Source organism: Sciurus carolinensis, chromosome 14 (assembly GCF_902686445.1).
Source record: "Sciurus carolinensis chromosome 14, mSciCar1.2, whole genome shotgun sequence".
NCBI classification, from domain to species: domain Eukaryota; kingdom Metazoa; phylum Chordata; class Mammalia; order Rodentia; family Sciuridae; genus Sciurus; species Sciurus carolinensis.
This window is the reverse complement of record NC_062226.1, coordinates 70,032,953-70,047,535: the sequence shown is the minus strand read 5'-3', so window position 1 is coordinate 70,047,535 and position 14,583 is coordinate 70,032,953. Positions and strand designations below refer to the sequence as shown.

General features: G+C 39.1%; 1 protein-coding gene across 2 annotated transcripts in view; it reads right to left on the bottom strand.

Moving 5' to 3' along the window:
* Positions 1–14,583, bottom strand: part of Pip5k1b (phosphatidylinositol-4-phosphate 5-kinase type 1 beta) — a 313,915-nt gene that overhangs the window by 131,721 nt on the left and 167,611 nt on the right. For both annotated transcript variants that reach the window (XM_047524303.1, XM_047524302.1), the window contains one exon: positions 14,063–14,193. In XM_047524303.1, coding sequence (XP_047380259.1) covers positions 14,063–14,193 — 131 coding nt within the window. The remainder of the gene's footprint in view (positions 1–14,062; positions 14,194–14,583) is intronic.

Below are 14,583 nucleotides of genomic sequence, written 5' to 3'. Positions count from 1 at the left end.
CATTCATAACACTGATAAATGGAGTTGGACACTGGGTTAGAAAAGATACAGGGACAAAATAACACTTCTTACAGCTTTATTTTTAGAAGCAAGGACCACCCTTCCTATGTATTATTATTCATGAGTTAAATAATCTTAAAAGTTAGTGGTTAAGCTGGGCATGGTGGCACATGCCTATAATCTCAGCAACTCAGGAGGTTGAGGCAGAAGGATTGCAGGTCCAAAGGCAGCCTCAGCAACTTAGCAAGGCTGTAAGCAACCTAGTGAGACCTTGTCTCAAAATAAAAAAAATCAAAAGGGCTGGGGATGTGGCTCAGTGGTTAAATGCCCCTGGGTTCAATCCCTGGTCCCAAAAAAAAAAAAAAAAAGGTTAGGGTTTAAAGTCATAAGCTTATCCTCCCTTCCCTTAAATAGCTCCATGTGCTCAGTTCCACAGAGGCTTGTTGACCTCTGCTTCAAGTTGCTCTGAAGAATAACAAATGCCAGCTAGACACAAATGAAGGTCTGATGAAGGAAATGGAAATGGAAGAAAGCTGCGGGCATACCTTGGGCATGCTGAGGTCACGCACTGGCATTTGCTTTGTGTGGATGTGGGTGCTGACCCACTGATGTCCAGCACAGAATCTTCTGGGTACATGTACCAAGTGCTTAGTGACTTTTGGCCACAGGAGAAATGAAGGGGGGTTACATGCCATGCTACCATCCATGCCGTCTGCCACAGTGCCCTGAAGGCTGGCCATGCCTGGGCCTGGAGCTACCTGCCAGAAGCCTGTGCTCAGCATCCAGACTGATTTAGCAGAAGTGAAGTGTGAAGAACAGCAGACTTCACAGTTTAAGGTTTACCTTATGTTTCTTCAATGCATTTATGTAGTGTGTGAAAACGAAAAAAACCAACCCACCCTCCTGTCTTGGCACACGCTGAGGCTTTGGAAATTGCAGCTGTGGGGTTTTTAGCAGTGGTTCTAGGTGTTTGGATCCCATGAGCCAGAAAAAATTTCAGCAACAAAGATTTGGAAGCCAGCACTGGATCTGCAACTTTATTTTGCCAACCAAGAACCTAAACAATTAAGCAAACACATAGTACTATCCCTAGCACGTCACAAAGGAAAGGACATTTTAACTCCAAGAAAGGGATATGAAAGTTTGAAAAAGAACAAGACGTTCTCAATCTTGTCCTTTTCCTTTTTACCAAAAAGCAGTTAAGGTTTGATCATGGACCAGCTTTGGGATTCTGACATTCACCTCCTCTGAGGAGAGTCAAAAAAACCATATTGGTATTAGTCTGAAAATACATATATTTTAACAGCAATAGTTGTTTATGACTACTCAACACTGGAGTGTAAGAAGTACGAGCTACCATCTGGAATTCCCCAATCAGCAGAAAAAGAAATCAAGTGCAGAGAGGGAAAGTAATGGCCCAAACGGGTGAGGAATAAGCAGGACTGGGCAATGATCTGCATCAGAACAGCAAAAATGTCAAGGCAGACAGGACGGCCCAAACTTAAAACCCCATGCACCCGTTAGTCCTCCCGGCCCAAATATCCCAATGACTCCTCCGTGAGGTCTCCTCACCACAGGGTCAGGAAGGTAGAATTTCAGTTGCTGAGCTTTGATTTGCTCCATGACTGGTGGGCTTATCTGTAGATGCTGTGGACCTCACACCTTTATTTGGTTTAGCACCTGATAACCAAGTCCTATTTTTGGTGGCACTGGGCAGGGAGATTTGGTACCAAGTAATGAAGTGAAACTAATCTAGCAACTTAAAGACATGAACTGGGTCCAATTTTGAGCTGAGACCCAGAGCTTTGTTGTTGGCAGGGCAGCATTTTCTATTTGGTGAGCGTTTTATTTTTTATTTTTTTAGTGTCAGTTTGTAATCAGCAGTTGTGGATTGGGATCTTTTGATGAAACTGGTTTCACTGAAGGATGCTAAACGCCCTCACTTTTGTTTACCAACATGACCTTACCCTCTGTGAAGCAAGGAAGGTGCTTTTTCCTAAGGTGCAAATATTAGACAGAAATATTAAGTGTCCATACCATTGGAAAAGGGCCACTATGGACTAGTAACAAACTATTGGTGGTGCCTAGTCTTCCAACTGAACCTGTTTAAGTAAGGGTTTGTAGAAGCAGTCTTTAAAAAATTTTTTTTATTTGTTCTTTTTAGATACCCATGACAGTAGAGTGTATTTTGATGTATTATACATGCATGGGGCATAACTTATTCTAATTAGGATCCCATTCTTGTGATTGTACATGATGTGGAGTTACATTGGTTGTATACTCAAATACAAGGACAGGAAAGTTATGCTCAATTCACTCTACTGTCTTTCCTATTCCAATCCTCCCTCCCTTCTCTTCATTCCCCTTTGTCTAATCCAGTGAACATCTAGTCTTCCCTCCCCCATCCTTATTATGTATTAGCATCCACATATCAGAGAGAACATTCGGCCTTTGTTTTTTTTTTGGGGGGGACTGGCTTATTTCACTTAGCATGATATTCTCCAGTTCCATCCATTTCTGGCAAATACAATAATTTCAGTCTTCTTTAAGGCTGAGTAATATTCTACTGTGTATATATTCCACATTTTCTTTATCCATTCATCTGTTGTAGGGCACCTAGGCTATTTCCATAGCTTGACTATTGTGAATTGAGCTTCTATAATCACTGATGTGGCTGTGTCACTGTAGTATGCTGATTTTAAGTCTCCGGTATATGCTGAGGAGTGGGATAACTGGGTCAAATGGTGGTTCCATTCCAAGTTTCCTAAGGACTCTCCATACTGCTTTCCATAGTGGTTGCACCAATTTGCAATCCCACCAGCAATGAGTAAGTGTACCTTTTCCCCACATCCTTTCCAACATTTATTGTTACTTGTATTCTTGATAATTGTCATTCTGATTGGAGTGAGATGGAATCTCAATGTAGTTTTAATTTGCATTTGCTCTCTCAGCTGCCAGTATTCACACTACGGCTGCAAAATGGTTTCTTCCTTTGTTTTCCACACGTCGCCTGAAGAGATGGCGGCTTCTTTCCCACACATGGATATCATGCACAAAGTCCTTCAGGTTTGTTAGTCAATATCCTGGGTCTCTAAACACTATACCCAGACACACTTTGGGTTTCCCCAAAATCTGGGTTCCTTTAATTCCCTTATCCCTCTACTACGCTCATGGAGGGACCTCTCTGGCTGGGGCTTGTGGCAGCAGCTGGGCCTTGGGGATTTTTTCCCTTATTTCATTATATACAACCTCCTGTGTCCCTGGTCTGCTTTGAATTGTCCTGTTTTAGGTTCCAGTAAAGTCCACCAACTCTGTTTTTGTTCCCCCAACTTGCAAGCTGCTTGTCTGCTTTCTTGGTTTCACGCCAGGGAGCAGCCAGGCTAGGTACTGTTCTTGAATGGGAAAACAAGACAAAGCAAAACAAAAGCCACACTTCCCTCTGCTGACTGCTTCAGTGATGGGTAGACTGCTTCGTGTAACAGGTTGCACCATCTTTTGAGGCCAACCAGCTCACCTCCAATCTTTAAAAGCCAGCCTTGGAAGACCCATTAAATTCTAAAACCAAATAGTGCGTTTGGGGTATCACTGACTGGGAACATATGATATCACTGATTATATAAATGCAGAACCTCCCAAGAAGTTATTACCATACTGAAAAATTGCACATTGAAGGCACTTTCAAATAAGGTAAAATGTTGTATGATAGCTAGTGCATTCGATTCATCTTTTAGTTTGAGCTAAAGGAAGAGGCATATAACTTTTATTAATAGGAATCCAGTTGTTCCCCATCACCACCAAAAAAATGTGAGAATTTTCAAGAATTTTGACTTAAAGGGGTATCATACTATTGGTTGCCTAGCCAAAGCCACATCTCATTTAATCCTGGGAAGACTATTCTCCCAGCTTTGTGTTCTATCACAAATACATAAAACATGCTGCAGAATGTTGTACAGATCATGGGTCAGCAGACTTTTTCTATAAGGGGCTAGATAGTAAGTACTTTTTAAGCTTCATGGCTGTACAGTATAGTCTCTGTGGCAATTATTCAGTACTGCTGCTATTGAAGAAAGGTACCACAGACAATTCTGAAATGAATGGACAAGGTTATGTTTCAATTCAACTTTACTTACAAAAACAGGCAGTAAGTTGGATTAGTCCCTTGGGCTTGTAGTGTGCTGGCCCATGGCATGGATTGATTGTTGGAGTTTATGGCCTTGAAATGCAGGTAGTTGGCTAATTGGTCAAAACTGCAACATGGAGTAATGATATTTGGTAACAATCATTAAGAACTTTTGACATTCAGGTTTGCCTCTCATTTAGGATAATGCCTTCTCCTCACATTAGTTCTGTGGAATTTTCTCTCCCCATGAGACTATTTCCTGGTAACCCAAAGAAATCCTTAAGAGCACATCAGTGAACTCAGGGCAATCTGTCTTCTGCAATGATTCTCACACATCAAGGTAAACTGCCGGCCAGCTTCTCCAGGTTCTCGGAACGGAACTGGCCCGCTAGTGAGAGCCTGTCTGAACAGAGCAGGCTCCGAGTCCCGGAGCCGCTGCAGTGCAGTGTACTCCTGCAAAGAACCAGCGGAGAGCCTCGATCTGCAATCAGCCTCAGGGATAAGGGCAGGGCAGCCGGAGACCTCTTCAGGCGGCTCTGCCCACTCCGGCTGTGGGCTCTCTTCACGGGGCGATCCAAGATGGCGGCCTAGAGGGAGACTGCACCCCCTGTCGCTCCACAACCCAGGAGTTAAGAAGGGGAGGCATTGAGAGACTCGGACTGAAGTGGAGCCACGGGTGAGTCTGCCCACTGGGTAAAGCTCAGCCCGGGTGGCAGGCCCAGATAGAGGTGGCTTAGCAGAGCCGGGCAGGGCAGCTTGAGTCTTCCCAAGGTAGTCTTCCACACTCCGGCAGTGGGCTCTTCCCACACGGCCAGCTGCACGGTGCAGGCCCACAGTGAGAGCATTTCCGCACAGAGCCAGTTCCAAAACGTGGAACCAGTAGGGGGCTAGGGGCAGTATTCTTCGAATGAGCTGCTTTATCAGATTCCTCCAAGACATCAGGCTACTGAAGGCTGGGAGGTGATACACTGGAAATCTACTGGGACACTATAAGCCAATAGTGGAAAACTGCAATATCTCAGGGTCCCACTGACAACTGACCATTATGAGAAAACAAGGGAAGAAAATGTCCCAAACAAACCTAGATACTACATCAATAAAACCCAATGACAGCACAGCAGAAGAAATGTCAGAAAGGGAGTTCAGAATGTACGTAATTAAAACGATCAGGGAAGCTAATGAGGAGATGAAAGAGCAAATGCAGGCATTGAAGGAGGAGATGAAAGAGCAAATGCAGGCATTAAATGATCGCACCAATCAACAGTTAAAAGACCAAATACGGGAAGCAAGAGATCATTTCAATAAAGAGTTAGAGATACTGAAAAAAAACCAAACTGAAATCCTTGAAATGAAGGAAACAATAAACCAAGTTAAAAACTCCATAGAAAGCATAACCAATAGGATAGAACACCTGGAAGACAGAACCTCAGACATTGAAGACAAAATATTTAACCTTGAAAACAAAGTTGAACAAACAGAGAAGATGGTAAGAAATCATGAACAGAATCTCCAAGAACTATGGGATATCATGAAAAGGCCAAATTTGAGAATTATTGGGATTGAGGAAGGCTTAGAGAAACAAACCAAAGGAATGAACAATCTATTCAATGAAATAATAACAGAAAATTTCCCAAATCTGAAGAACGAAATGGAAAACCAAGTACAAGAGGCTTATAGAACTCCAAACATACAAAATTACAACAGACCCACACCAAGGCACATTATTATGAAAATACCTAACATACAAAATAAAGACAGAATTTTAAAGGCCGCGAGAGAAAAGAATCAAATTACATTCAGAGGGAAACCAATAAGAATATCAGCAGATTTTTCAATCCAGACCCTAAAAGCTAGAAGGGCCTGGAACAACATATACCAAGCCCTGAAAGAAAATGGATGCCAACCAAGAATCTTATACCCAGCAAAACTTACCTTCAAATTTGACGATGAAATAAGATCCTTCCATGATAAACAAAAGCTAAAGGAATTTACAAAAAGAAAGCCAGCATTACAGAACATTCTCAGCAAAATATTCCATGAGGAAGAGATGAAAAACAATGATGCAAATCAGCAACAGGAGGCGCTAGCCTAAAGGAATAGCCAAATAAAGGAGAAACCAAATCATGTCAAAAACAAATATGAGTCAATTGACTGGGAATACAAATCATATCACAATAATAACCCTGAATGTTAACGGCCTGAATTCATCAATCAAAAGACACAGACTGGCAGATTGGATTAAAAAGAAAAATCCAACAATATGCTGCCTGCAAGAGACTCATCTCATAGAAAGAGACACCCATAGACTAAAGGTGAAAGGATGGGGACAAACATACCATGCACACGGACACAGCAAAAAAGCTGGAGTATCCATCCTCATCTCAGATAATGTGGACTTCAAACCAAAACTAGTCAGAAGGGATAAAGAAGGACATTACATGCTGCTTAAGGGAAGCATAAATCAGCAAGACATAACAATCATAAATATCTATGCCCCGAACATTGGCTCATCCACGTACGTCAAACAAATCCTTCTCAATTCCAGAAATCAAATAGACCACAACACAATAATACTAGGCGATTTTAACACACCTCTCTCACCACTGGATAGATCGTCCAAACAAAAATTGAATAAAGAAACTATAGATCTCAACAACACAATCAGCAATTTAGACTTAACGGACATATATAGAATATACCATCCAACAAAGAATGAATACACTTTCTTCTCAGCAGCACATGGATCCTTCTCTAAAATAGACCATATTTTATGCCACAAAGCTACTGTTAGTAAATACAAGAAGATAGAGATACTACCTTGTACTCTATCAGATCATAATGGATTGAAATTAGAAATAAATGACAGAATAAAAAACAGAAACTTCTCCAATACCTGGAGACTAAATAATACACTATTATATGATGAATGGATAACAGAAGACATCAGGAGGGAAATAAAAAAATTCTTAGAAGTAAACGAGAACAAAGACACATCATATCAAAATCTCTGGGACACTATGAAAGCAGTACTTAGAGGAAGATTTATTTCATGGGGTGCATTCAAAAAAAGAAGTAGAAATCAACAAATAAACGAGTTAACACTACAGCTCAAAGCACTAGAAAAAGAAGAGCAGACCAATACCAAAAGTAGTAGAAGACAGGAAATAGTTAAAATCAGAGCCGAAATCAACGAAATCGAAACAAAAGAAACAATCGGAAAAATTAATAAAATAAATAGTTGGTTCTTTTGAAAAAATAAATAAAATTGATAAACCCTTAGCCACACTAACAAAGAGAAAGAGGGAGAAAACTCAAATTACTAAAATTCGGAATGAACAAGGAAACATCACAACAGACACGAGTGAAATACAAAACATAATTAGAAGCTATTTCGAAAATCTATACTCCAACAAAACAGAAAACCTTGAAGACATCAACAAATTTCTAGAGACATATGAACTACCTAAACTGAACGAGGAGGACATACACAACTTAAATAAACCAATTTCAAGCAATGAAATAGAAGAGGTCATCAAAAGCCTACCAACAAAGAAAAGTCCAGGACCAGATGGGTTCTCAGCCGAGTTCTACAAAACCTTTAAAGAAGAGCTCATTCCAATACTCCTCAAACTATTCCATGAAATAGAAGAGGAGGGAACCCTCCCAAACTCGTTCTATGAAGCCAATATCACCCTGATACCTAAACCAGACAGAGACACATCAAGGAAAGAAAATTTCAGACCAATATCCTTAATGAACATCGATGCAAAAATTCTCAACAAAATTTTAGCAAATCGCATACAAATATATATTAAAAAGATAGTGCACCACGATCAAGTGGGTTTTATCCCAGGGATGCAAGGTTGGTTCAACATTCGGAAATCAATAAATGTCATTCACCATATCAACAGACTTAAAGTTAAGAATCACATGATTATTTCAATAGATGCAGAAAAAGCATTTGATAAAATACAGCATCCCTTCATGCTCAAAACACTAGAAAAAATTGGGGTAATGGGAACATTCCTAAACATTATAAAGGCCATCTACGCTAAGCCCATGGCTAATATCATTCTAAATGGTGAAAAACTGAAAGCGTTCCCCCTAAAAACTGGAACAAGGCAGGGATGCCCTCTTTCACCGCTTCTATTCAACATCGTCCTTGAGACTCTAGCCAGAGCAATCAGACAAACCAAAGAAATTAAAGGGATACGAATAGGAAAAGAAGAACTCAAACTATCCCTGTTCGCTGATGACATGATTATATATTTAGAGGAACCGGGAAATTCCACCAGAAAACTTTTAGAACTCATAAGTGAATTCAGTAAAGTAGCAGGTTACAAGATCAATGCCCATAAATCCAATGCATTTTTATACATAAGTGATGAATCTTCAGAAAGAGAAATTAGGAAAACTACCCCATTCACAATAGCATCGAAAAAAATAAAATACTTGGGAATCAATCTCACAAAAGAGGTGAAAGACCTCTACAATGAGAACTACAGAACACTAAAGAAAGAAATTCAAGAAAACCTTAGAAGATGGAAAGATCTCCCATGTTCCTGGATAGGCAGAATTAATATTGTCAAAATGGCTATACTACCTAAAGTTCTATACAGATTCAATGCAATTCCAATTAAAATCCCAATGATGTACCTCGCAGAAATAGAGCAAGCAATTATGAAATTCATCTGGAAGAATAAAAAACCTAGAATAGCTAAAGCAATCCTCAGTAGCAAGAGCGAAGCAGGGGGTATTGCAATACCAGATCTTCAACTCTACTACAAAGCAATAGTAACAAAAACGGCATGGTATTGGTACCAAAATAGACAGGTAGATCAATGGTACAGAATAGAGGACATGGACACAAACCCAAATAAATACAATTTTCTCATACTAGACAAAGGTTCCAACAATATGCAATGGAGAAAAGATAGCCTCTTCAACAAATGGTGCTGGGAAAACTGGAAAACTATATGCAATAGAATGAAACTAAACCCCTATCTCTCACCCTACACAAAACTCAACTCAAAATGGATCAAGGACCTCGGAATCAGACCAGAGACCCTGCATCTTATAGAAGAAAAAGTAGGTCCAAATCTTCAACTTGTTGGCTCAGGATCAGATTTCCTTAACAGGACTCCCATAGCACAAGAAATAAAAGCAAGAATAAACAACTGGGATAGATTCAAACTAAAAAGCTTTCTCTCAGCAAAGGAAACTATCAGAAATGTGAAGAGAGAGCCTACAGAGTGGGAGAATATCTTTGCCAACCATACCTCAGATAGAGCGCTAATTTCCAGAATCTATAAAGAACTCAAAAAACTCTACAGGAAGAATACAAATAATCCAATCAACAAATGGGCTAAGGAAATGAACAGACACTTCACAGAAGATGATGTACAAGTAATCACCAGATATATGAAAAAATGTTCAACATCCCTAGTAATAAGGGAAATGCAAATCAAAACTACCCTAAGATTTCATCTCACCCCAATTAGAATGGCGATTATCAAGAATACAAGCAACAATAGGTGTTGGTGAGGATGTGGTGAAAAAGGAACACTCATACATTGCTGGTGGGGTTGCAAATTAGTGCAACCACTCTGGAAAGCAGTGTGGAGATTCCTCAGAAAGCTTGGAATGGAAACACCATTTGACCCAGCTATCCCACTCCTTGGCCTATACCCAAAGGACTTAAAATCAGCATACTACAGAGATACAGCCACATCAATGTTCATTGCTGCTCAATTCACCATAGCCAGATTGTGGAACCAACCTAGATGCCCTTCAGTTGATGAATGGATAAAGAAACTGTGGCATATTTATACAATGGAATATTACTCCGCAATGAAGAATGATAAAATTATGGCATTTGTAGGCAAATGGTCGAAATTGGAGAATATCATGCTAAGTGAGATAAGCCAATCTCAAAAAACTAAAGGACGAATGATCTCGCTGATAAGCGGATGAGGACATATAATGGGGGGTGGGACGGGCTAGCATTAGGTTTAGGGTTAGGTTTAGAGTTAGGCTAAGGAGAGCAGTAAGAATGAAGGAAAGAAGGACTGTGTAGAGGGAAAAGAGGGGTGGGAGGGGTAGGAGGGGTGGGGGGGAGGGGAAAAATATAATAAACATCATTACCCTATGTAAACGTAAAAAAAAAAATAAATTAAAAAAAAAAAAAAAAAAAGAATACCACTAAGAAAAAGTCAAAAAAAAAAAAAAAAAAAGGTAAACTGCCACTTTATAAGAGAGGACATTAAAATGTAGGGGCTTTGAAAAAGACTTCAGTTAGGTCATTTCTTTAATTTGGAAGGATAAAATTTTATTGCCAATGTCAAAATACACCTTTTACCCTAGAGAATTATTTTAGTGACATTGTTTTTTTTTTTTTTTTGTTTGTTTTTTTGAGGTGCTGGGGATCAAACCCAGGGCCTTGTGCTTGCAAGGCAAGCACTCTACCAACTGAGCTATTTCCCCAAGCTGACATTGTTTCTTGAAGAAGAGAAGAAAGAAGTAGAATTGGTTTTTAGTGGGGGCAAAAAGACAGATCCAGGTATAAAATTCCAGGATAAAAGCTGGACACTTTTCCTAATTCAATAAAGCAGATACACCATTCCTGTGCTCTATCCCCATAGTATAGAGAAAAACAAAACTTTGAAGCCAGCCACCCTGAGTTCAAATCCTGTCTTTTAACATTTATTGCCTGTGTAGCCTTAGCTTAAGTGACATTATATCTTAAGGCCTTAATTACTTCATATGTCAAATGAATTGTTTGTAATCTTGAAAGATAAATCAAGTTAATATTATATAAATAACATGGTATAAACAAAACAACGCTTGGTTCATAAATGACACTTAAAACCTTTTCTCCCTTTGCCATCTCAGGTTCATGTTGTCACAGTACAAACATCATACACCACTCTCTTTCTCCTTTATGCCATTGATGTATGAAAACTTTCATCTACAACCTTGAGCCTCTAATCACAGCATAGAATGTTGGGTCAAAAGATTTAAGATATGATCGTGGTTCTCTTACTCATCCACTTTGTGAGTTTGGAAGATCATGGAACCAGACACTTAAAAGGAATTTTTATACCTTTCTTCAAATCTTAAGCCAGTCCAGGATCTTTTCCATCTACAAAATGAAATAAACTGTAGAACAAATACATGATATCTAAAAATAACCTTGGCAACTTCAAAATAAATTTAAAAAACAACACAATGCATTTGGTTGCTAAGGGAAACTTTCTGCAGCTTTGGAGCAGTAGTAAATTAAAACATTTCAGGTCATTTCAAGAAATTAGCTCTCTATGACCAAGAGACTCATTGGATTGGAGCAAACAGACCTCAGAACGTATCAGTTGCTTCCAACCAGGGTCTGTCCTCCACACCTACCTCAGAGTGCACACTCCCATATCTGCTCAGAAATACGTTGTGGGGGGTATTATTTCACAGATTTATTGAGGAATCATTGACATACAATAAAGGGTCTGATTTACTAATTTTTAACACGTGTATACCCTTGTGAAACCATTGCCACAATCAAGAGACTCGATATATCCATTAGTTGTGGGGGCTTTTTACTTCTCTGGCAACTAGGAGATATTAGACATTACTGGCATGATCTGGGACTGACAGATCTCCTGAAATGTTTTCTTGTACAAAGATAATTAAAATTTAGAGATTATTTAAATATATATAGGAGGAAGTGTACGGTTTATACACAAAGACTATGTCCTCTTACACCAGGGTTTTGAGCATGGATGGATTTTAGTATCCATGGGGATCCAAAAACCAGTCCTCTGTGTATATAAAGGGGTGACTATGCTCAGAAAGTGCCTTTAAGTACCTAACTGGTGAGATGACCTTGCTTATTTACTTCTTGTTGTAAAGTTGATACAGTGTCATGTACAATTTAGTTGTTAGTAGATGTGATTTGATATTTAAGGTATCAAATTAAAATAATTTTGCATTTTCTAGTTTTAAGAATCATGTAATAATTCCAAGAACAAAATTTAGTATCTACTCATGTTAGGTCAGTGGTTCTCAAGTTTTTATGTGCGTAAGAAGCCCCAGGAGAGCTTGATCAGATTCCTGGGTCCCCACGCACAGTGTGGCTGATACAGTAGGTCTGGAGTGGAATTCAAGAATTCATATGTCTAATAAGTTCTAGGTGCTGCAAATACTGCAGGTCTGGGGATTGACGTCTGGGTCATGCTTTCCTCAAGTGCCCATTGATGGTTGATCATGTCAACTGGACACTGAATAGAAGAGATTAGCAAGGAGCACTTAGCCTTGCTGGGAGCACCTGGGTGTAAGGAAGGAGCACTCCCACCTTAAGCTGCAATTGCCCACAGCACCCTGAACTCACTGTCAGCACCATCCCACTAAAGTCTTCCATGCCTCTTGTTCTTTGTAGCCAAAGAAAAAAAATAAGATTGAAATGTCTGAGTAGAGGCTCTAGAAGACCATGAGAACTAGGAACACCCTGCAAACACATTCATAGGAATGATAAGCCTAAAAACTTGTCCCAAAACATGATGAATTCATGATCACATGATTTCAAGAGAAACAAACATTATAAATACACACTTTTGGGGAATGGTAGGTAGACTGTTAAAGACAATACAGGAAAAGTTTCCAACTACATGTCACAAGCATGCATTCTCTCTCTTAGGTCTTGTGGTTGTCCATTTTCTGTCTGTAATCTTGCTCTCATTGCTCTAGATGACCCTAAAAAAGAAAACTCCAAACTTCCAGTGGACCAACTTCATCTATGCTAAGGGCATTTAAAGCAAAACTAGGCTTCATGGCCGACTTTGGACAACTTACGGGGTCCTTTCTGATTAGATGGGGAGTTACAGTACGTTTACCTAAAGGCAATGACACCAGGGTGCAGAGATAAATGTGAAAAATATCATTCTCCTGGAGTTTCTAAAAATAAAGCAATGAGATCGCAACACTGGAGGTAAAATGTCACTCCAGTTACTCTCACCCTGGACCAATAATAAACAACAAAAATGTCTTATTTGGAAGAACAATATTGATTTTAAATATAAATGTGTCTGAAAAGTCAATCCTCATAGCCTAAGACAAAATAATTTTTCCCCAGTTCCCATATTAAATATCTTTATTTTTATTTCCTATTTCATTTTCTTTGAAAAAGTCTGTCATCATGGTGACATTTCTAATATTATGATTGCTTCTCCTCTTCCTTTACTAGGGTGGTAATGATTTTTAAATTTTTATGTGTTTATTTTACTAAGATATAATAGACACAGCATAAATATACTTTAAGGATATAGTTCTGTGGCATTACGTACATTCACATTGTTGGGTAACCATCACCATTATCCATCTCCACATGTATTTACTTTTAAATAATTGATTTTTTTCCCTCCTCAGACTGATAAAAGCTAGAAGCAACATGGATAATTTTGGTGTAAACATAGTATCAAAACATCATGATTCTTGTATGTTTATCTGGAGAAAAGTTAAGTTAAAGTCATCAAAAAGAGGACTTAGAAGACTAAATTCAGATGCAAGGTCCAATTTCAGGCCCACCTGGCCTTTCTTTTAAATGAGGAACCTCAAACACCTAGTACCACTTGCTATTGTATGGAAACACTCTTTTTCTAATCCCATGGCAGACGCTTCTCTGATTACTGCACCCTTGTCCACTGAATCTCTCCATCTCTCTCCATACGGTCTTCCAGGCATTCAGCACCACTAATTACAACTGGTTATAGATAAAAATACTTACATCTCCATATAAAAGTGCAAATCATCTGATGCAATAAGAAGTAATGCAGAGCTGAAGGTCCAACATATACATCACCACATGTAAACATGTTAGTGGTAGAAAAGCACTTCAACACAGGATGTCATAATGAAGGTTTCTCAGCATGAAAATCATCATGAATAAAAAGTTCTTACCTGGGTAGGAACACGCTTTCCACCACGTAAAAGTCTTGCATGAGAACATCTCGTTCTGGCTTGGAAGTGAGATTCCCCACTGTGTATCCTATTCCTAGCTGAATAGCACCTTTAATAGCAGATGATGCAGTCTGCAAAGAAACAAGGGTCTCTACATTAGCCTTGATAGTCAGGGCTTGATCAAGGTCACAAGCAGCAAAGCAAGAGAGAGGTTACATTTTCCTTCTTGTTCCGAAACAACAAGGCAGCTGGGGTTTGGGAAGATGGCAGGCTCCTTTTTTTTTTTTTTAAATTAAGAACATATTCTGAATACTAAGGTCTTTCTTGTCATGAAATTATTTTTTGTGATAGTCTTTCTCACAAATATTTCTAGGATCAAATTACAGCCTCCCCCGCAAGATCGCTTTCTTTTATTAAGATCTAGAAACTTGGTGGAACACTTTCAATACATAGCATTATAATTTCTACCCAAAGATAAATTTAAAAAGACTTTTTAGTTACAGATGGATGCAATACTTTTA